This window comes from Netta rufina (assembly GCF_964035555.1).
Source record: "Netta rufina genome assembly, chromosome: 21".
Lineage (NCBI taxonomy): Eukaryota > Metazoa > Chordata > Aves > Anseriformes > Anatidae > Netta > Netta rufina.
In genome coordinates this window covers 11,450,733-11,474,155 of record NC_140145.1, presented here as the reverse complement: position 1 = coordinate 11,474,155, position 23,423 = coordinate 11,450,733, and the positions used below count along the sequence as shown (strand labels likewise).

Here is a 23,423-nt window from a genome sequence, read left to right as displayed (position 1 = left end):
GGGCTCAGCCTTCCACAAGCACAAAGGGGATCGCCTGAAGGAATCAGGAACACCCCGGTCACCCTCCTCACACCGACGTGTTCACACGTTGCCCTACTGCTCAACAGAAAGGAACAGGGGTTTGCTTTACGTGAGCAAGTCGCAGCCTTGGGTGCTACCTGTCCTACAGACCTGCTGTGCAGAAGCTCCGGTGACTTCGCGACCTCGCAAGGGCATTTTTAAGTGTGCCCTGGCCTCCTCTCTGACACCAACGGAAGGGAACTAGGTCAGCCCCGAGGCTTGGGTTTGGTTTTGCTTTTAAATCTCACCATATCCTGCAGGAGCCTTATCAGTTGGTTCAATGCTCTTCATAACCAGCTCTGTTACATATCATGCCTGAAATACAATAGCAAACCCTGACTTCTGTTGAGATATTTATCTCTGGGTAACACAGTAAGCAAGTCAGCGTCAGCAGAAACTTCTACTTCTTCTTCCCATTATCTGCAATTAATCAGCACAGGTTAAACCGCACTTACAACCACCTAGAGAAAACTTAAACTTTCTTTCACCTTCTGTTTTTTAACTTTTTTGTTTTTCAACTTTCTGCCTAATCAATGTTCTCTTTCCATCTGTTGCTCTGCATAACCTACCTGATTTAAAAAAACAACAGCCAAATTGCTCACCTGTCACTAGCACACCACACAAAAATTCATTTTAGAAAATAACTACCACAAACTTTCTGACCTGAAATCCCAATTACAACTGCATTCCTAAAAAAGTTATTAACATTACTTCATAAGAAAAAACTAACCCTGTAGCACCGTAGTTTCTAGTCCTCTAATTTTTCTTCTCCTTTTGCAAAGGCCCTCTTAAATATTTATACCAGCCTTTTTAAATTTGATGCTTTACCTTCTGGCTGCAATACATCTTTGCATTTCATTTTTAATGTAAAGTATTAAAAAAAATCCAAAAGCATTACTCTGCATTTTATTATGATAAGATTTCTGTTTTGCTACACCACAAATCCTCCTAAATCTCAATCCTGAGCATAATGTCTCCCAGATGTCTCAACTAGTTGCCATGCCAACTAAAGCAGCTTAAATTAAATGAGGGCCTGAAATGGCACCTGCACCACTCCAGGTCTGCCGCGCATTAAATAAAGCTCTCTTGACAGGGGCTCAGAGGTGCCATTAACTTGAACAGCAGCTATCTGATTATTGTCTCTAGATAATTTAATGAGGGTCTCTAAACAAGAGCAAAAGCAGCACTTGCTTGATGTTCCTGCCTTTTATAAATGTGGCAGCTTCTTAAACAGCTGGTGCCCAAGTGGGTCAATGACTTTACTCCGGCCACTACTATAAATGTTTAACAAAAACAAACTGCACAAGCCCTGGGGGATTTCTGTCAACTACTCAGACAGGTATCTGCACGTTTTTTCTTTTTTTCTTTTTTTTTTTTTTTTTTTTTTTAACACACACAGTATGCTGGCTATGAGGTGGTCACTGGAGCTGTAACACGCAGCTAAGCTGAACATCAGTACCAGATAAAAATTGCAACTGACAGCAGTAATTAGTTAAGTAGCTGTACAAAATTAGAACTACAAATGTACCAATTCGCTTTGGAATAATTACCAAGGCAAATGCACAGCACAGAAAAACGTCACTTACTCTGACTGGGAGATTGCTGAGTTGGTAAGTTTTACACAGTGACAAGCAAATTTTAACAAAGAATAGGGTACTGTGATGCAATATTCTCGTAATGACTCAGATTCTTCTTCACTATGTCTTCGCATACTACAAAATTTAATTTTACAAATATTCTTTCCTGGGATGAGGCCAGCATTTTGTGAACAATTTCTGGGGTAGGTGGATTAGCAGGATGCCACCAGTGGAGGGGAGGTGTGTATCTGCAGGACACTAAGAAAGACTTGTAAAAAAAGAAATCCTCAAAGAAACATGCTTTCTTTTTTAAAATCCAATATTTCTTGCATATTTCAAGATTTTCTATAAAATGTGGACACAGGAATCACTCCTATTTTAGTAGGTTATAATTATTTTTACATTTGGATCATATCAAGCTTTGTTTCTGATGCCATCTCTGCTCTCTTCTAACTCTCTGCACACCTTACAGCCTCTTCGTAGAGAAAGTTCTGTAACATCTTCATTTCATATCAATGTCCAAATCACACCCCCACAAAAAGATCTGGTTCATTTAAAAAACTGCATAAGAAATATTAAAAGTTAATTAATCTAATTACTACTGGCAGTGTGTTTGCTATGGAGTCACCTCTAATTATGCGAGGTAGAAATGGCAATCTGTGGCACATGTCAAAGACTACAGATGAGCAATAGCACAAGGATTTTGGAAGGACGTGGTTTTGGAGGCAGAAAAAGCACCCCCCGCCCCCACCAAATCAATCAATCAATCAATGAATTAAAAGGTCAGTTCTTAACACGAGGAAGAAAACACTAGAACTCTGTCTGAATCTTACTTCTGCGTAAGGTCAGGACTTTAAGCTCTTGCTGATTTCCTGATACCGAGAAAATTCAGCCTTTCAACCTAATTCAGCCAGGGCACAATGAGAGGAGCATCATCTTCGTGTCCTTCCTCTAGACCCGCTCCAGCAGGTCCATGTCCTTCTTGTGCCGGGGGCCTGAGCTGGCCGCAGGCTCCAGGGGGGTGTCACAGAGCAGAGCAGAGGGGCACAATCCCCTCCCTGCCCTGCTGCCCACACTGCTGTTGGTGCAGCGCAGGGTACAGGTGGCTCACGCTGAGCTTCTCATCAACTTGCACTCCCAACTCCCTCTCCTCAGGGTTGCTATCAAAAATGTTAAATAGTGCCAGTCCCAGTTTACTACTATTACTAATAATTTATTCTACAAATATCTTTTAAACAGATTTAAAAAGATGCAACACCAAATATTGGTGCACACAGTGAAGAGTTCCTACTCAAAGTTAGCAGCTTAAAACCTTCTCTCAGATTGTCACTTAAGTTTTTTAAAAACCAAGTCATAATCCCTAAGATAGAAATTAAGATAAGTTATCAAGTACCTACAAAAGGTTTAAAATTAACAAGACAGAGGGGGGAAATATCAGTCTATTTTTACTGAGTCATTGACAGCCAGACACATCCTGCTAGCAGATTCTGCTTGAAAGATAACTGCTAACAATACCTGATATTCAACTTGCAAACCTCTCTGGTATTTTCCCATGAGTACACAATCTTCTCAATAGAAATAATTTCACATTGATGCATTCCAGGGAAAATCACTGTAATACCAGTATACTTAGATTCAGTAAGTTCCATGAGTAGTTCGTTCTCTTATTAAATGATAATTACATGGAGCAGACAGCTCTCGGTTGAACTAACAGCCTATTCTCTTTTTTTAAAAAAAAAAAAAAAAAAAAAAAAAAAAAAAAAAAAACAAGTCTGTAGTGTCAGCTGGTAATGCTGTACAGCTTTTCAAGCTGGCCTTTAGATATACTTTCACCATAAGAAGGGACCTTGAACTAATGTCACCCTGCAAAGCCAGCTTCTAATCAATTAAATCCCTCCTGCAGAAGTCTGTCTGGTGCTCATGCATACTTCTGCCCAACTGAAGACAAAATTTTGGGCTTGGGGGATATGCTTGCACGTAGATAGAGCTGACTCCTAGAATTACATTCTCAGTTCCAAGCAATATTATCCAACTGGATACCGCAAATACTACAATAAAGGTATTACAACTTTACTGCTGAATAAGGTGAAATTTTAAACCCCTGCAAGAGCTGCTCTTGTTACAGAGCATAGAGCCATTTTGGTTGACGGTTCATTCAAGCAGACATTTGGACTCTTTCTGATGCAGTTTACTGGTATGACAACACATTTTTTTCATTACCTGTATAACAAATGTCAAGCTATTCTGTTCACAAAATTTTCCATTAAGAATCTAAAAATCTAAGTCACAATTCTTCCTGATCCACCCAGAATATAAACTGTTGTGCTACCAGCTGCAAAATGGCAACCCGTAGCCTTCTACAGAATATACTAATCCTCTTAATCCTTGAAGCCCTTGTTCGATTTGCTTGTGTGGAACTTGCTGCAATGACATTTTAGAAAGCTACTCACCAAACAAGAAGGCAGCCCGTTCTAAGGATACTGGGAAAGACCAGGGAGCAGGAGCACACTGTACGTGGTATCCCAGCGGTGTTATCATCATCCCTTTCACTGGCCAGATGAACAGTATTTACTCCATAAGAAGTAAGGAAATAGTTCTGGCACCTCTTAACGTGACCAATGGGAAGGAATTGCTCCACACCGTCTCTTTTACTAGCATTAAAATCTTTCCAAGTCAATATACAAGACTGACAAAAGTTACATCTTTTCAACTAATTCTAATATTCACTTTAACGGAAAAAGTTTTCTGTTGTGAAAGTGGAGCATCAAGAAACTAGTGGATCAAAAAAAAAAAAAAAAGTTTTCCAGGCCAGGTCCCCCAGATATGGACTACAGTTACCTAACCTTCTTAATACGAATCTGAAGCAAGTCTGTATGCTACAGTAAGCAGAAGCACATACAATTAAAAATGTGCATAGAAATTGAAACACCTATACATTCATTTTTCTTGTGAATTTAACAATCCTAACTGTACTTACTGCAATTACTGCAACAGAAAGGAGAAAGATGATTACAGAGCAAAGCTTTTTATAACCAATATTAGAGTCAGGAAATTCAACAAATAATAAAAAGAACACAGGCCCATAACATACTAGTTGGAATGACTTAAAAATCAGTTAACCGTGAAAGAAACTACCATTTCTGGTTTTATATACAAAACTTGGCAGTAGCTAAGCTTATCCCAGGGCAGACAACCCTTAGTATGATTCCTGATCTGTAGCTAGTGAAGGCTGCAGGGAAGAACAGAATCACTCCAATTTTACATCAGTAATGATACATATATGTTCTAAATCAATCTCACAATATTTCAATATTCCTAGACACTTTCTGTACCACAACAATCTGTACATAATTCACTGCATTAATTTCTAGCGATGTAATAGGCTAATTACTAACACAATCTGCTCTGAGTCCCAGAACTTCTCTTCCACGAGCCAGGAAGAGCGCAATCCAGCTTAACGAATCACTTAACTCCTCAGGATTTTACAACGCAGAAATTCCCAGCCCCAAAACAGTTTACCCACAGATTTAAAAAGGAAACAAAGCAAAGCAAAACATTCTCATGTCATGTCGAACAAACAATCTAACTTTTAACATGGTTACCCACAGACAGCACATAACTTCGTACCAGTGACACATCCAACAGCACACACTCTGTGAGATCTGTCTTCTTAATCAAGATAGGAGCTGAACAAAGAAAGCCACAACCCAACTAATCTGTTGAAGCATCCCCAAAAAGTCATGATTTCAAAGCATGTGTGACAGCAGTGCTTTCTGAAAGCACCAGAAAGTATTTTAAGGTACTGATAGGAAGATAATTACTAGATATAGTTTTCAGATAAATATTTTGGAGGATTCACAATTGGCAGCAGCAGTATACGCTGGTAAATGTCACAATGCACTGCATTTACTGGCTCATATATATTGAGAGTTTCATGTTCCAGCGCTTCTCCAATGCTAACATTAATCAAGATTTCTTAAAAGTAGATTCCCTTCTTCTAACAGAGCTGTTCAGATACAGGCTCAAGGTTTTTGTACTTCCATTAGACAGGTTCCACCAGCTACTTGCAGTTTCTAAGCTAATGAAGATTACACCTACCTCAATTAGGAAGCTCTATTTTATATTTAGGATACATTTCTTCAAAATAGTCAATGTGTGGAGGCTGGAGTATGTCGAGGGCTGAGAGTACCTAGGAAACACCACACAAGATCAAGACCTACCCCAGTCAAACAAAAAAAAATCCCTTTCAAAAAGACAGTCAGACTGCACCTTTCTTTCAGAACACATTTTATGTTACTCCACACCGACAGACCAATATTCTATCTCAGTGGCGTGTGAGTTTCATAGCCCATCTAGTCAGACTTTTTGTTCTGTACATTCAGGTCTCTGTTTCCTTTCCTTCCCCCCCTCCTCCTTTGTTTTTAATTTGAGAAAAAAAATCCAGCTGTTCTGGTATTAGTTTGTAAGCACAAGTTAATCTATCCACTATATTTTTTTAATCTCAAAAATATATAACCATAATATAACCATATTGGAAAGAAGTAATTCTAACACAGAAATGCAAAAGAAAAAGACACTACACTTTTTTGTCATTCATTTTCAACTGTTCTTTGATACACTGCTTCCACGTAGGAATTAACAAAAAGCATGTTCACATACTGAATCAGAAGCTCAGACCTAAGTTCTCTGGTGAAGGGCAAAAAGGCAGAAAAGCAGCTGCACAAAATTTACATCCTCTCACAGGAAAAAAATACTACCTGCCTGTAGTCTTTTAGGTCATGTCCTACGCATATCATTTGGGTGAAGTTCACAGACTTCAGTGGTTATCAAGCATGAATTTTGACTGCTTACACAGATGTTTTTATTCAATTTTAGTCCCCAGTAAAAACTCCCCCATAATAAAAATCCTGGTAAGAAGCAGTTGAAGATCCCAGTTCAAAAGAAGTCCTGTCCCAGAACATCTCCCAGGGACGGGCGATACCGTGGAGGAGGAACTCCTTGCAATCTGGCACTAGCTCACGAGCCAGTCCATCTCTTTTGCATCCCCACTAACAACACTTATCTGAATCCAGGGCTTAGTCATAAATAAAATCTTTCTTGGAATATGATACCCTCAGGTAAAAATAAATAAATAAAAAGAGCTATTTTGCGAAAGGAGGACAGGCAGTGAAATAAAGTTCTAAAACAGATTCCCACTTCCTGAACCAGCTCCAGCAGGAGACAGTGCTCCCAAGATGCTTGTTACTGCGCTCCAAAGGGAGAGGTTACCACATGCACAGTTGCAGCTGTGGAGCAGTTACTGAAAGTGCTTTTTTTATTCACTTCAGACACAACCATAAGGGAAATTCAAATCATTTTTAAATGGTTTAACTTAATCTAGCTGATTTAACCTAAAGAAGATTTAGGAGTGCTTGCACAGCCACTCTGCTGGAAGAACTAAGAGCACAATAAACTCTGACAAAGGGGAGAGGAAGATGGAGTGAGAAACAGCTTGGAAGCAAAAGCGTTTCCAGCTGGCATAGCTTTGTGCAGATCGAAATTTATCTAGAGCCTAAAATAAAATTAGGTTGAAGTGTATTGCCTATTTGTAACCATTTTGGAGGAAAAGTGCGAGTACCCCTAGATTCTCGACAATCAAGTTTTTATTTTTTTACAGTGTTTACAACAGTAGCATCTGAGTTTCCAGGAAATTTGGTGAATATAAAATTAAAGAACTTTTAAAGCATGTTAGATATTCTATAACTTAAAATAATATTAATAAAAAACCTTCAGCTACAGCTAGCACCATTTTACGATTAGGCTTTATAATATACTTCAAAGTTACTTTGAAATACGTTAAAACTACTTACATTGTCATGCTTAAAAAAACACAACATCTTCAACTCCCGGAAGACCCTTTTACAAGAGACCAAATTTTGGAAGACGTTGGGCATCTTTTTGAGTGCAACTCTCTTTCCATCTCGTGGATCTGTTACTGACCTACAGAATAAAAGATTCAGAACATCACATACGACTGTTAGTCAACTTCTCTACATCACAAAAGAATATTTTAGCGTTCTTATCATTGTCAACTTAGACAGTGAGTCAAAACAATGCAATATATATTGTAGAGGGGAAAAAAGTATTAAGCAAGGGTGCTGCGCACCGTATTTTAGACTGTATAACATGTAGCATGATCTTTCTTTGATTAGAGTACATATACACATACGCAGGCAAGCTTGGGTACTTCTAAGTGGCTCGACACACACCCATGGGTGCGTGTGCTGCCTGCCACTGGCATACACTGCAGCCAGAGATCAACAGCTCGAGCCGAGGGGCAGATGTGACCACAAACATCTTCATCTCCCAAGGCAAACCTTATTACGAGTAAAACATGTCTGAGCTACAGAGATTTGATTTTGTCGGGACTACTGCTTTCTTCTTCCTCCCAAAACAGGGTGAAAACTTTAATAACCCCTTTCAGACGGCACAATGGCAAGTATAAGGCTATTACTTGATCTATCCCTAAATCACTTTGCATCTGGAGATGCAACAGCACATGGACTCTTAAGTTTCCACAAGTGTAAGGTGGGCATGACACCTGTCTTTTTCCCAAAGAGCTTATGGGATGTAAGTATAGTAGTTCAGAAATTATAAGGTGCTTTGCACATGGCAAGTGTTTTAATTTAAACTAATTAGATACCGAAAATAGAATTTTATAATGAGAACCAAAGAACTAGAGCAAGGAGATTATGGTGCCTCAACTCCCTATCACTGTGTTTAAGGTGAGGTTGCATGAATCTCACTACAGAACAGGGTTTCTAGATCTTCAGTCATTAGGAACCTTTTTTTTTTTTTTTTTTTTTCCTGCTTATTTTTACTGGGATGGCCAAAATAACCTTCTTCTCAGCACACTCCTCTAACCATGTAAGAATCTACATCCAGCCATGGATCCTGATGACCACATTTGACCTTAAAAAGTTGCTGCTTTTTCTGTAATGTGAACCTCATGCAGATATCACAGAAAGCTTTCTCTTTTGTCCCAGGTCTCTGCTGTTTTAAGCACTTAAATACAAAATGAGAACTGGCTAAACAAAGAGGTCCTATCTCCAAGCAGCACCTCTGTCTTCAAAACACACACCAATAAAGTCCAAAACATCAGAAGCAGCCCCTGGCACCACCATTTGGGAGTCAATGGGGAGCTATCCCAGCACACCCAGCTACACCAGTTCCAGAACAGCCACTATTTATTTACACTTTAAATAGGGGAGAATAACTTGGGAAAATTGATGCCAGACTATTTCTATGTCGGGAAACACAAAGCTGAAAATAATCGGAAAAATTCTTTAAATTCACAGCCTGCTTCCTATGTTGTGCAGGAACTTTGCCTCTTGCCTCTGGCAAGAAAGGGAATGAAAACTGGAAAAGCTACAGAAAATCCACTGCTAACACAAGTCGGCACTCACCACTGGTCATACTAAAAAAAAAACCCTCCCTCACACTGTGTAGGAACCTGAGCGAGCCCACGTGCAAGGCCCAGTACTGTTCATCGGGTGTAGGGGACATTTCAGGCTGGGCTGTGGCTTTGGGATTACAGCAGAGGCAGGTTCTGAATGCCACCCAGCAGGGCTGCTGCAAAGCTCACAGCTTCACAGAGACTGATCCCAGCACGAGCTGAGAGCTCCCACTGCTCACAAGGTCAAGCACCACTGATCAGCTAATTACTGGGGGCCTCGCTTTCAGAGGCAGCCTTTCTGGCTCACCCCACCTTTCTAAAAGCTAAAAAATAAATTAAAAAAAAAAAAATCCAAGCACCAATCCTCTAACCTGTATAAGAAAACTTAAAAGCGGATTCCTGGGCATTAAATGGATATATTCTTGCTCCAATAAAAAAGGCATAAAATTACATTAGGAGAGATCTGCACTGATTGTGCTACAAATGCTCCCAAACTGCTAATTTTTTCCTTTGGAGTTCTGACACCTGCTGAGTGCTGCACACGCACAAGACACTGCCATCAGGAGATCTGCAGGGCTAGGGAAGAAATTCCCGAGTGGATCACAAGGATGAAAAGCTTCAGTATGACACAGAGGCAGGAGCTGAGACCTTAGGCAATTTGAACATATCTTTTAATGTACCTGACAAATGACTGCTAATATTTGGGCAGTCCACAAGCACCTTCCTCAGCTGTGTTATATTCAACAGCACAGGTAAAGCTACAGCTCATCCGCTGTCCTGGCTATGAAAATTATCCAACTGAAAACTGTCACAGTAATATTTCGTAGTAGTTTTATGCTGTGCTATATTATAGCATGCTAAGAACATACTCTGTAACTACTTTTGAATACGGGGAAGAAAATGACAATGTGTGGTTTAGTTTCATTATTTTTCATTAGAAAACATAAGTATTCTAAAGCATAATTATAAAAAAAAAATCTGTAGATGAGCAGTAAACAAATCAGCTTCTCTAAAACAGTTTCAGTTTAAGACAGAGGAAATCAATGCTTGCCAGATAAAACCCTTAAAAAGATACAAGAAAAGCAAATGTGCTAATAGAAGCTGAAATGGGCTGTGGGGAAGCCATCAGAAGTCACCGAGAAGTACTTTTTGAGGCTACCGACGACCAAAACACCTACTGACAAAAGGCACCGGGGATGACTCTGCACTGCTGGGCTGGCAGCGCTTGCATTACAGCAGTGTCGGCCGTCAGGTGCTCTGTTATCACTGATAGCCCGAAGGGCTTTCGGACAGAACGCATCGCGGACCGCATGCGCGGGGACAAAAAGCAGCCCCACTACGGCTCCACACGGAGGATTTTGGGCCACGTTCGGGTCTCACACTTGCAGCAGCACCAAGAAGAAGCCATGGAAATTACAGCAGGCGACAGAGCTGTTTCTGAAATGCAACCTGTCAGTAGGCAGGATGAAACCGATCTGCTGGGAGAGGAATAAATACCAAAGCAAGTTTCCACTTGCTTGCCAGCTCATTCCTAACTGAGCGAGGGGGAGCGCTCATCTGTGCTGAGGGCCGCATCCTGCTCTGCCCATGACCAGCACCTTGCGGGCTGCACGCTCACCAGCAGCACAGCTCCGTGACCTCCAGGGGTTACTTTAACCAGCCACCCTTTAACCACATTTCCTCTCAGAAACTTCCTATCTGCCTTCTTCCAGGCCCTGCGAGAACAAAGATTGTCCCAGCGTGCGACAAGAACGCGACAGCAGTGGTGCTGACCACCCATACACCGGGTTTCAAATCCGCGCTGTATCTTGGTCGTGTTTTAAGGTAAAACTCACCAAGTAGCGTTTGGTGTTATTCATGCAAAGACCAGCCATGCCTGTAGCTGGTAACACTATAACTCTAATGAAGTGGAATGGCAGCGCAGGAATTTCACAGCACGTTGCGTTTGTGCCCGCTGCACGCGGGGCAGCAGCTGCTGCCGCTCCACACCAGCAGCCCCAGCGCAGGAGACGAGTGCTGGGCGGCTCACGGAGGAATGCTTCCAGGTCTCTGCTGCTGAGCTGGGCTGCTCTGCTCCTGCAGCACGCGGCCGTCCCACCTCCAGCAGCTAACAAACCTCTGCTGCCAGCTAGCCACCGGCTCGGCCAGCTCCGTCAAAGCGCCTGTCCTCATGACGGGTGACTTTTCAAGCCAAACTTCACATATTGCAAAAATTGGTGCATGTGAATAGCCTTTTCCTGACGCACCTGTTGTAGGCTGTGATAAAGGACGGAGATAAACGGGGTTGCCGGTGCGTATGTATTTGAGGCTAGTTTCTTTTTTCTTTTAAATAACCCCCTTCTACAACCTAGTAATGATCACCTGCAGCACCCCACAGGAAAGCAGCCCCTCAGCCTCTTCCCCTCAGCTGCAGCCTGATGCCAGCTGCTCTCACCCCCTCGCCCTGGCTTGGGAGCTCCGCGCCACTCACAGCAGCTGTACTTCAAGGGGCAGCACAAAACCAACAGCCGAAGTTATGGAGATCAGAAACGTCAGGACTGCATTCCAAAGAGGAAAAAATAAAGAAAGAAGCCTCTGAAAAACTGGTATTTACATCCAATAAAGATGCTGAAAATGTTGCTTCTTGCTTGTATACAGTACCTACTTCGGTACTAGTAAAATAATTATTTATAGCAATAAGCTATCAGGTCACGTATCCCCAAGAGGAACTAGAAAAGCATGAAAATCTCCTAGGAGCTAATTGAGAGAACAACTAGAAAGGCAGCTTTGCTTACTGCTGTTCTCAAAAGAACACATTTCAATTCCCTCCTCTGCTTTGTTAGGATATTACACCCTAGGTGAATCCAGCAGTGAAGTGAACAGCAGGCAGGGAACCTGTCCATCACTCCGCACACAGTCAATGGGGCGCTCCTGCAAGCTACTACTGACGTCTGCAAAGGCTCCTCTTATTAAGCATCAGCTGTGGCTGGGGATAAAGAGATGAGAGTCTAAGACTTAAACCCAAAATAACAAGAAGCGCTATATAGGCGTGGGGCAAAAACTGAAGTCATAAATATAATCTGGAGGGAAAAAAAGTCAAGGAAGATCTGGTTCAGCTTTCATCACGCCTTTGAGGATTCTGTCATTCCTGGTGATACTGTGAGAACACCCAGCTCTTTAGGAATTTTTTATTATACTGCACAAACCATGGCAAAAAAGCTCTATTAAACCGAGTCAAACATTTTGCTTTCAGAGCAGTTACAAGTCCTTCAGGGCATCTCCCGCTGGCTCTGGGCAGCAGCCCAGCTGCCCGGAGGAGCAGGCTACTGGCCGTGCTCACACAGCTCCGACCGCTGCCCCCGCTCCGCTTCACCGGCACGGCTGTGGAAGGACAGGAAGCTGCAAAAACTGTCAAACCACACATTTGGTAACACTCAGACAGGTTTCTTGCGAGATCAAGATGCTCTCCCTCTATTACCTTACCAGTTCGTTAGTACACAGGAGTGCTGTCCCCAGTGCAAACACTAATTTCCACTTCCACTAATTGGCTTTGTGATTCAGCCACTTAAAAATGGTGAGCAACCACAACTATTTGTTGTAGCGCTACCACCTACTGCTACAGGTAATACCAAGACTACTACAGCCAAAATATTACAGAAAGTTATTTCTCTTTTCTTGTCTTCCCAATGTATTTGATACCATGCTGTTTTTCTGAGCAGCTTGCTTGCTCTGTAACATCAGTTTGATCAGTTCTGCCTTTTTATAAACATGACAGAAATTATCCCCCTGGCCAAAAAGGGGGAAGAGAAACACAAACACGAAAGGAGTAAAAAGATGAAGATACAGGTAAGCAATACAAAACTATTTGTCTTACTTTAGGAAACATCAAGGTATAATCCGTGATCCCTTAAAATATTTCCCTTAGACAGGCAACCTGCCATATTTAGTATAATAAAACAACTGATTGCAATCATTGGCAAAAAAATCAATAGTTTTGCTGAGTTCAACAAAAGAAGCTTTTATCAAGCATAGACTTTAAGGTTATAAAAGTTCTTAAAACAACACTAACTTTGAGCATTCACATAAACCAATACACAGCAGAATATGTCCACTTACACTGTAGCACAAAACCCCACAACAGTATTATTGTAATGTTCTTTACAATAGTCAGCTTTCGGTTTGTACTGTTCGCATCCACAGCTAAAGCTTCCAAAGCAGGGTCAGGTGCAGCACAAAACCAGGCCCTCAGCCATGATGCAAGCCTGTGGACAGTGCCAGGAACAAGGACTGCTCCTCCTGAGTTACAGCCCCGAGCTGAAGGGGCACTCTTCTCTCCATAAGAAACCTTTTTTTTGCTGATCATAAGTAATGCACATGTATTATGTCTTACTATATTTAAGAACTACATAAAAAGTAAAAATCTGACATAAAAGGTACTAAGAAAACAGACACTCCACACAAATTGTAGCTGCTGTTTACATTATAGGCTACTTGCTCCAGAAATAGTACAATTTCATTAGGAACAGAGCACAACCCAGAGCTCTACCTGCCAAAGCCAATGCTTATCGAACAGAATTCTTGCAGGCATTTGGTCTTTTCAATTACCCTTTGTAAGTCTTTAGCAACTCTCCGCCTTGTTGCTGGCAACTTTTCAAGGTAGAGATTATGCCAACTGTAACTTTTCCTCTCCAAATCCAGGTCAACACATACGCACTGCTCCGTAGCTTCAACTGCTAGAAAAACAAGTCTGTGACTGCTGCATGGCAATTATTACGCAGCAACAAGATAATGAAAGAATGTTCTCAGAGGGCGTTGTGGGAAAATCGCTAATTGAGTTTGTTCTATGAGGGAAGCAAACCTTCCCTCATGTTTACAGGGAATGCCCACGAATTTATACCCGGACCTATCAGAAGGTGGCAGGGGGGCTTCGTAAGATTACATTCCAAGTTCCCTTTACTAGTCAAAGAACTTTTTTCCTCAGTTGCTCAACTCTTTTAATCATAAATACCTTCCCCAGAAAGCCTTACCCTAAAACATGCAACAAACATGGTCCCACAAGCATTTCAGCTGCTCACCCAAGCACCTTTGATACAGCACTTTTAAGCAAATAATGCAACTTGCATTCAAGGCTATGTGGTACTTGATACACCGCTTTTTGAGTACACAGCACTACAACAAATCCAGGATGCTACAAACAGTTTTATTTTAAACTATTGAGGTTAATAGGTAAAAGAGCTCTGCTTTAGTCTGCCTAATGCTTAGAGGCATCTTATACATTTACTATAACAAAAGCTCACAAAATATATTTTAAAATGGAACAAAACAACAAAAAAAAAGTTAGATAAGCTCACAAAACTAAAAGATTCCCAAGACTAGTCAAATAGCAGAGAAAGGGTGTGTGGTTATCACATCACTTATCTGGGAAATGTTTCATCGGGTACATACAGTTTACATACAGGAATAGGCCATCAGATCCAGAATATCTGGTCCCTGTGCAGAATTATTGACAGATAATAAGCCCTACTAAAGCACTACAAAACTGATCAGCAAAATTTAATGGACTGTTGGTTAGTGGAGAGGAGAGGCAGGGAAAGCATGTAGATAGTGTATGAAATCATTACAAATATAAAACATATACACATATATATTTATTAACAGATTTCTTATTTCAAGAATAAAAAGGAAATTACACTGTGTTAATTAATTTCCAAACATATACTGAATTTTTAAGTAAAAGCAAAGTAGCTGCTTTACCAAGTCTTGTCTTATTCTCACCCGGGGGCCCGCCCTGGACATGAGCTGCCGCCCCAGCAATGCCTCCCCCTACCAGTTAACGGCAGGGTGAGCTGAGCTCTAGCTGAAAACAAACTTTCACTTCTGGATAACCAAAGCTCACTGATTTGAGGACTCTCCTTTCTAAATTTTACTTGAGTTTCTTCTTCCCCTGTGTGCCAAGTCCGAATTCAAAGCGGGTCGTAACCCACAGCACTGACATTAATTCCTGTCCTGGCAGCGGGGTGACTTTGTCTTCCCTTGCAAGGAGAAGTGGGAGCGGTGGCTAACTGCGTGCTGCCATCGGAAGACAGGTTTTGTTTTTGTTGGATTTTTCACAAGAGAAGCTGAGCATACACACACAATTAGCATGGCATTATAATGTCTTTTACCCTCTGGCTGTACATACATTGTTTAAGAGATGCAAAAGCTGATAGATTCCAGTTTAAAGGAGATATTCATCATTTTAATTATTCTGTTTAAAGGGAAAGCCACACACAGATAAGTTAGGAGAAGGAGGAAAATATTACAGCAGTGCCATGTTGTTGTCTTCACTTTACTTTCACCACTACAGAAATAGGAACGGATGGAAATCAACAGATCGGACGGTTTTAACATCATCGGGAATGAAGAACCTGAGGTTAGGGAAGTACAAGGTACCTGAGTACGACTACCACCAGGAAATGGAAGGGCTCTGACAAAAGGAGGATCCTGTACTCATGCAGTGGACAGAGATCAAAGTCTAGGGATAAATTAAGTAATTCCTTATTATCCTACTTGCAAGCTATATTAAATATCTGCTCATACTAAGCAGCTACTCAGGGCCCACAAGACGGGCACATGTAAGACACAAACACTGACACAAGTGTACCCTCATATTTTCACCAGCTGTTCATTGACTTAAAAAAAAGGTTTCCACAAAATCTGTTTATACTCCTGATGCAAATCATTGCCTACAAAGAGCTCCTAGTAGCTGCAGCACAGAAGATTAACCCATTTCTAAAAGAGTTTGAAAGAGAACACCGAGTGAAAGTCACTGCTGATAGCAGCACATGGGAACGGAAAAAATAAAGAAAAGGCTTCATTGTTAAAAGACACATTATCAAAAAGAACAGCTGTTATTTTTGGAGATATTTAAGAAACTGATGTGCTGATAATGACTTTCAGGCCATCATTACTATGCAGCAGTCTCCAGTTGGCAATACTTCAAAGATGCTGAAATGAAATATTAATAGTGGGTAAAAAATCTTTATTTTAAGAGATATGATATGAAAGCAAACAGAAGACAACAGCTGGGAAGATACTACTGAGCAAAACTTTGCTTTTGCTTACACTTAACTTCGAGACACAGGCGACTGAGACCCGTCAGTGTAAAAGCAGTAAGGGACTATGTAGGCAGTACAAACGACAGTCAGAGGCAAGAGATCTATCAGAGGATGCAACAGCATAGCCACCACTAGAAGACACAATACCTGTTGCCATCTCTTGGATGCATAATTGACTTCTCCAAAACGCACCTTTGCAACATAAAGCAGCAGCTTGCTTTGTTGTCAGTTGGCAATGGCACATGCTGCCCTTAAGCTTGCCTGAAATCTACAAACATATATTCTACCAGCCAAGTATTTTCCTGAAACTTACGCATGTAAAAATAAGTTTCACATTCAGGAATTTGCATCTGAATGCTGGTTTATTTGTGTTTTAAGAACACTGAACATAAGACAAATTCCTTAAGGTAATTAAAAAAGACAACACTAACACCTATATTAGTAATTACTACAGATGTGTACTTTCAGCATCTCCGTAAATTACCTCAAAGTGCAGAATACTGCAAGGTACCCCTCAGCCAGGTGTCCCAAAAAACCTGCACCTGAAGTTCTCCGAGCAGCCGGGTCTGCCCAGCACAGCCCCAGGACAGGCGGTCTGCTCTGCTCTGCTCTGCTGAGCTGGGGGGCTCATCCAGGGAGAGAAAAGACTGGATACGAGTTAACAGATTTCACAGATAACTTCAAGATGAGCCCAAAGAAAGCACCTAGATTTAACTCTCACCAGAAGGTATTTCATGTGAAAGGGTTAAGCAACTCGTTCTTCATATCACACTTCAAAGGTATGCTTTATTCCTGTCTTGCTCAGCTGCCAAATGCAGACCTCTCCAGAGCTCCTTTTTCAGCTGTAGATGTCCTAAAAAGCCTTTTAACGTTGCGCTCTAATCACGCCCTCGAGCATGTGCGCCATTATCACTTATTCTTTAAAAATCAGAGCTAAAAGCAAAACTGATTACTGCAAAAAATCCGTCTCCTTGAACAAAAATTGATTCAGAGTATCTTACTTAAAAGAAAAGGATAGAAAATTAAAGGGATACTGTTATGGTTAATATCTTTAAAAATGTTTAATTTGTCTTCCTTCATGGAAGCTTAAAATTGAAACTGCTTTTCAAATCAAATTTATTTCCCTGTTTACACGAAATTTTCTGGCTATGCTTGAGACCTTTTTATTTACTTCCCAACCGCCTACATGAACAATAGCTACAGTAACTACTGCACTACACAGGACATTCATTCTGGGGTTTTTTATTTGTATATGTTTTTTTTTTCCTGTCAATATCATGGCTCTGTAAAGTCTGTGATGCTGATAAATAAACATGCCCAACAGACATATAAATCCCCATGTATTTTTGTTCCTTTTTTCCCCCCCAAACATACACCGTATCTCCATGACCTACTACGTTGCTGTCCCAATTCACTGACCTCCATTCCCATTCCCACCAGCCAACCAAAGAAAATCCAAATGTCAAACCTTCTTCTCCATGTCCAACAAGCCTCTAGGCTTTGGCACAGTTCCTAGAACATTTTTGTACCTCCACAGGAAAGTAGGTTAATAAAACCTCTGGTCATATCCCCTAGATAGATACCTAGCTTCCAGCACTAATCATCCACGGCGTCTCAGATCTCCCTACAAGCTTTCCCGTCTACCTCTCGTTCCCCCTGCCACCCTCTCCTGGGGGCTGGGGGGACCAAAACAACAAAAAAAGCAGCAATTAATTCCTCTTGCCTCATGACTCTTAACGAGGCTCACGCGTAATCACGGAGAGCCACTGCCACACCTCCCTAGTTCAATACTTCACCTTCCCAGGTAAATCCCCCCCTATTGCAGCCATCCCAGTTTTTCACTGCCACCACGTTTGGCTGTTTGCCGGCATAGGAAAAAATCAACAGAGTATTCAAACCCAAGTCTGCAACAAATATTTGAAATGCAGGAATTGGCTCCAGAATAAGCACCGTCCCGTGTTCTGTGCTACAACCTAGGGAAATAATTGTGTCTCTTGGTGTACTGAGCCTCCAGATTTGGACACATTTGTTCCATGAGGCTGACAGTGCCTTTTAATTTTTTGAAATACTGCTTTTTACGTTCACCCCCAAAATTCGGTAGGAATGAAGAACCATACACCAAGTGACCATACACCAAGGTTTTATCTGCAAGAGGCAAATCTTATTTACTGACCTTCCAAGTTTCAGCTTGTATCCTGCCCATTATCATAATCCAGAACATTCGTTATAAAAAATGCAAAATACTGCATTACAACACAGAGTACTTATTAGTTGCCACTCTCATTTCCATTCCTCTTGCCAGAAATTATTTTAGGCAACAATATTTGTTATCTATCTGCCTCGGATGGCAATAGACATTAGAATCATAGCCCTTAACATTAAAGTCTCACTTAAACGTGTGCGGCCCCATAATTGCCAACACCACCGTTTCACAATGGACCCAGTGAACACTGACCCAATTCTTCCTCTGCTGAATAAACCAAAATTAAGAGCAGAGAAACAAAATGAACTGTGCTGTCTGTTTTGTCAGGAACACTATCTGACAAAAGCTCTTTTAGTGCTACCTCTTTCACAGACAATACAGTTTCTTTCATAGTGGCAACTCTAACTGAAGATAATCCTTTATCTATTTTGACAGTAGTGGTAAAGAGCACAACTACATTAATGGCAGTTTCCTTGTCCCTTTGCACAAGGCAAGAGGACATCAGGTTTCTGAAGCTTCCTCTGCACATTTTATTCATGTAAAGTATTGAAAATTGCTCTGTTTTTTCTCTTCTCCCGTGTAAAGATTTCTATGTGACCGAAATTGCACAGCCATTCTTTGAATTACTGCAGGAGCAGAAGGGATGCGTCAAAACACAAGTGAAAAATGAACTTAGAGCCAGTACAACCCAAAAGCCTGAAAGATGCTCTAGGTTGTGGGTTATTTTTGGAACATGGAAAGTTTTCTTCTTTTTTTTTTTTTTAAGTATATATTAATGAAGATTTAAGAAAGACCCACAGCATTGTAAATATATAAATATTACAAGAATACAAGGAAATTGCATTTCTTTCTCCTAAAAACAAAACAAAATGAACTAAAAAAAAACAACCACACACACACACAAAAACAATAAAATCCTGAATTGTTATAAACCAAATTAATTTATATCCTACACAGCAGCAATTTCAGTTTCACAACTTCATCTGAAGAAACACCAAAGACAGACCTGCAGGGCTCTTGTCTAACCTATTAGTTTCAAAGCCATATTGAGTTTTAAATGATTTCCCATGAACTGACCTGAAAATCCTAATACGTGTTTCTCTATTCTGAAAGAGTCAGAAGCCTTGTGATAACATAAATCCCCATCATGGCTGCAATTCCAGTCTTCTCAGGTCTCTAAGGTGGAATACAGACTCTTGGAAGAAAACATGAAGTTTCAAAGGGGAATTAAGTTAATGGCTCAAAAACAGTTTTGACCCAAAATTTAAAAAGCAGTTCAGTATGAAATAAACATTATTATAGAAGGATTCCTTTTACCAAGTCATATGAAGATGGCAAAATCTTCTTGGGAACAATTGTGGGAGTGGTAATATTATACAGATTTAACATTCAAATTACCAAACTTGTCAGTTCTTAAAATTTTAGGTGAGTCTTCAGATGAGTAAACAGTAGCATGAAAATGATAATGTGACATACCCAAGACAGAGACACAGAAAAAGCCACAAGTAGGTCAAGGCTGGTCCCAATTCTGTCAACATTCACCTACTTTTCAAATCCTTTAGAAAACAAAACAATCCAAACCTAAATTACCTAAGTCATCTTTACCTTCAGCAGGGGCAAAAGGAAAGTTTCCCTTCAGATTCTGGGCTCGCTATGCATGTCAGTGCCCCGCGGTCAAAAGTGGAATGGAAGACCTTAATCCTCACCTTCCAAATACAATCACTGTGCAAATACGAACCCCACTGGAAAAGCACTTTACTACCTTAACCCATTTTTAAGAGCTTAATAAATAAGTAAATAAAAGGTACTTTCCACTTCATAATTAAACCCCGCTTTCAGTTAAGCTGTTAGAACTCTGACTTAGTTGTTTGAATTAAATCAGATGATGTATGGGATTTATTTATTTATTTATTTATTTATTTATTAATATTTTTGCCAGTTAGTATTGCTTTATTACATTCTCTATCAGGATAATCATGCATAAAGACCAGCCCCACGCAGGACTTGTGCTGTGCCTATGGTAGCCACTGACACAGAAGCACCCACAGAAGACGCACTCAGGCACTTTTTGAGAAGCGATCTGGAGCTGAATGGGGAAGATAAATGGCAATTGATAATGGCATTAAGATTTAAACCTGAAGATAATTTTTCCAGGTCTTAATTTCACATTCTTTGGTTCCAATTCATAATCTGAATACTCACTTCTGAAGCAGCACTAAATAAAAGACGAACAATTTAGGACACTGTCACAGGAGTGCTAGTTCGGGCACATTGGTGGGCTGCCACTTCCTTGGCTGTGAAATAGCATCCTTAACCAAACTCAGCTCCTAAATTAAAACTGAATCTTTCAACTCCCATATTTACTATACTTGTCAAAAAAGATTAGGTGCTATCACAGAAAAATATAGAGAATGTCGTGGACGGTCACAAGTGAATTCATTAGGCCAATTCAGAGCAGTGGAAGGAATAAGGGATGAGGAAAAGCAGAGTTCTCCCTGTTTTTGCAAGGACTTAAATTAACAGCAATTATTATGTGGGAACTTCTCTCCCCATTGTCCTTCAACTGTACATCATGTTAATGAGATTAGCTTCCAGAATGATGACTTAGAGGAGACGTGCGGTTAAGAAAACTATTGTTAGATCTTCAGTTTCCAAGATGTCACTTTCAGCCTGTGTGTATTCTTGTTTGTTCTGGATACGTCCTTGTAATTAGAAAAGGAATCGTGACTCAAAAAATGCTAATTGACTGTAAGACTCCTCACTTTTGTTAAGAAGCAGCATCTCAATTTTTCTTCTAGTGTTTTGACTATTTTCACTTTTTATTTTTTAATATGCATACGATGAGTTAGCAGCTAGTTGCAGATGCACCTTTCTAAGCATTAGCCATGGTTCAGGCCAGCTGCAGAGCTGTTGAAGTCAGGGCACGCTTGCCTGCCAAGGATGCAGAGTGTTCAACAGAGTCCGCATTCGTAACCTTGTGCAGGATTACATTATGCATATTAATTTTATCAATATCACGCGTCTTCCCATGACCTAGTTGATCCATGCCCCAGTTGATCCATGCCCCCTCAGTCAGTCAGAACAATAACAAAAGGGATGATTTTGCTTCATCAACATACCCACCAGCTACAAATCAACATCAAGGAGGTCTGGCCTAGAGGATTTCAAAGGCACTCGGGGAAAGCATAGGGGATTCAGAAGCATTACGAGATTCAGAAAATTCTCTTGCTCGTCTTACGTAGAAGTGCTAGCCAAGGAACTTAGGAAATTATGAGAGATGGATTGCAAGCAGCCTGGGAATAGCTGCTGATCTGTCTCCATTCTTCCCTGAATACCTACCTGCGAGATAATCTCCCTCTGAATCAGAGATGTGAAGTGAGCAAGCCAACAAGAACTTACAGAAACATCAAGGAAAAGTTATATTGCCCTATTAGAAAGCCCTTTTAACAGCGCTTCTGTTCTGCTCACTGTGTAACCTCTGGGGAGAGCAAGCTCTCACGTAGTGCCCTCGGATAGTTTCAGACAGGTTGTCTCGGGCCTTTAGAAACAAACCAAGGCGGGGAAGCCAAAGGGCTCGCTGCCAAGGGCAGCCCCGCGGCCGCCCCTGTTCCGAGAGCCGCGCTGGGAGCTGCGCCCCGGTCAGCAGTGCTGGACCTACACGAGAAGGGATGCGGAGGGCCTGCGGGGCAGCCCTCACAGCATTTCTTCCAACTGTAGTAAACCTCAACATATTAACTAGTAACCAAAGCACTTAAGGAGTCCACTGAGCTAGACCACAGGCCAGCCTCTCCTTCCTAAGCTGCAACTGGCTGACTTGCAAGGCACACCCAGGGAAATCAATAAGTGCCAGCACAGACCAGCAACTGCCCCACAAAGATTACCCATGCCTGAAAAATGCTACTACGTTTATGAAATGAGTTTTGGCTGTTCATTGACAAATATTCTTCAATGGTTGCAAGCATTTACATTAAATTAAGTAATCAAATGTATTAACTGAAATAAAAAGAAACTCTATAAACACTTTCAAGAAGGAAGAGAAAGTCAGCAGCTTCTCAGAAAAACAAACGATGGAGACCAAAGCCAAGTAAGTACCTGGCTGCCAGGTCAACACCATCCCCAGCCGTACTGCTCCCATTAAGCACAGGCTCTATTCTGCCACTGCACTTAGGCAGCAAAATGAAGAAAACTATAAGAGCACCGCCTGGTGGTGCCTGAATAATGAAAAAAATATCATTGTAAAACTAAGAATAGATTTAGGATTAAAATTTGGAACAGCACCATTCCAAAATGACAAGGAAACTGAACTACCAGGTTCTCCAGTAAGCAATTTTCTTTGCACCTACTAAAGCATATTTGCATATGAAAGAGAACGGGGGAAAGAAAATCATTCACTAGAGCCCAAGGATTCCCACATTTCCCAATATATTTTAATTTTCCATAAAATTTCCTGCAACTATTCTTCAACAGAAAGCTCAATTTGTTTTTTCATAATTCCGCAACAAATACCATCAGACCACGTCCCAAGAAATTAAGGAAATAACAGAAGATAACTTATCAAAACGTCTATTCTTTGAAATGATTCTGCTATCACCATTCTGGTGTTACAAACAACATCAAAACCAGCATAGAAATTCCACTCACACACACGCGCGATTCCAAGTCTTTACAGAAAAAAACACAACAGGAAATTAAAGCAAGATACTAGTAGGACACGCTGATCCTGCTCCAGCCCTCACGATGAGGGCTCAGGCTCTTACTGAGCACTTTTAACACAGTCCAGGGCCACGGGCCATGGCCATGAGGTCAGGTAGCACCACGGCTAACCTACGGCTGCCCTTACTTCTCCATCACGTACCAAGAGAAAAGCAATACGATTTTAAACAGCATAACGAAGCTCAGGTCATTCTAACACCAACTTTAAACCTGTCAGGATGAAGAGAAATCTTTATTTTAGAGGCTTCCGTGGACATTTATCCTTGTTCAGCTGCCTGCAAGCCCTGCACAACACGCATTTTGGTGCGCTGATGGGAGCGCATTTTGGCAATGGACTGAGCTCACCTCGGTCTGTGGCG

General features: G+C 41.0%; 1 protein-coding gene across 2 annotated transcripts in view; it reads right to left on the bottom strand.

Annotated features, from left to right (window-relative positions):
* Positions 1–23,423, bottom strand: part of NLK (nemo like kinase) — a 48,446-nt gene that overhangs the window by 17,587 nt on the left and 7,436 nt on the right. For both annotated transcript variants that reach the window (XM_084299527.1, XM_084299526.1), the window contains exons 3-4: positions 7,487–7,616; positions 5,771–5,826 (exon numbers count right to left, since the gene is read on the bottom strand). In XM_084299527.1, coding sequence (XP_084155653.1) covers positions 5,771–5,826; positions 7,487–7,616 — 186 coding nt within the window. The remainder of the gene's footprint in view (positions 1–5,770; positions 5,827–7,486; positions 7,617–23,423) is intronic.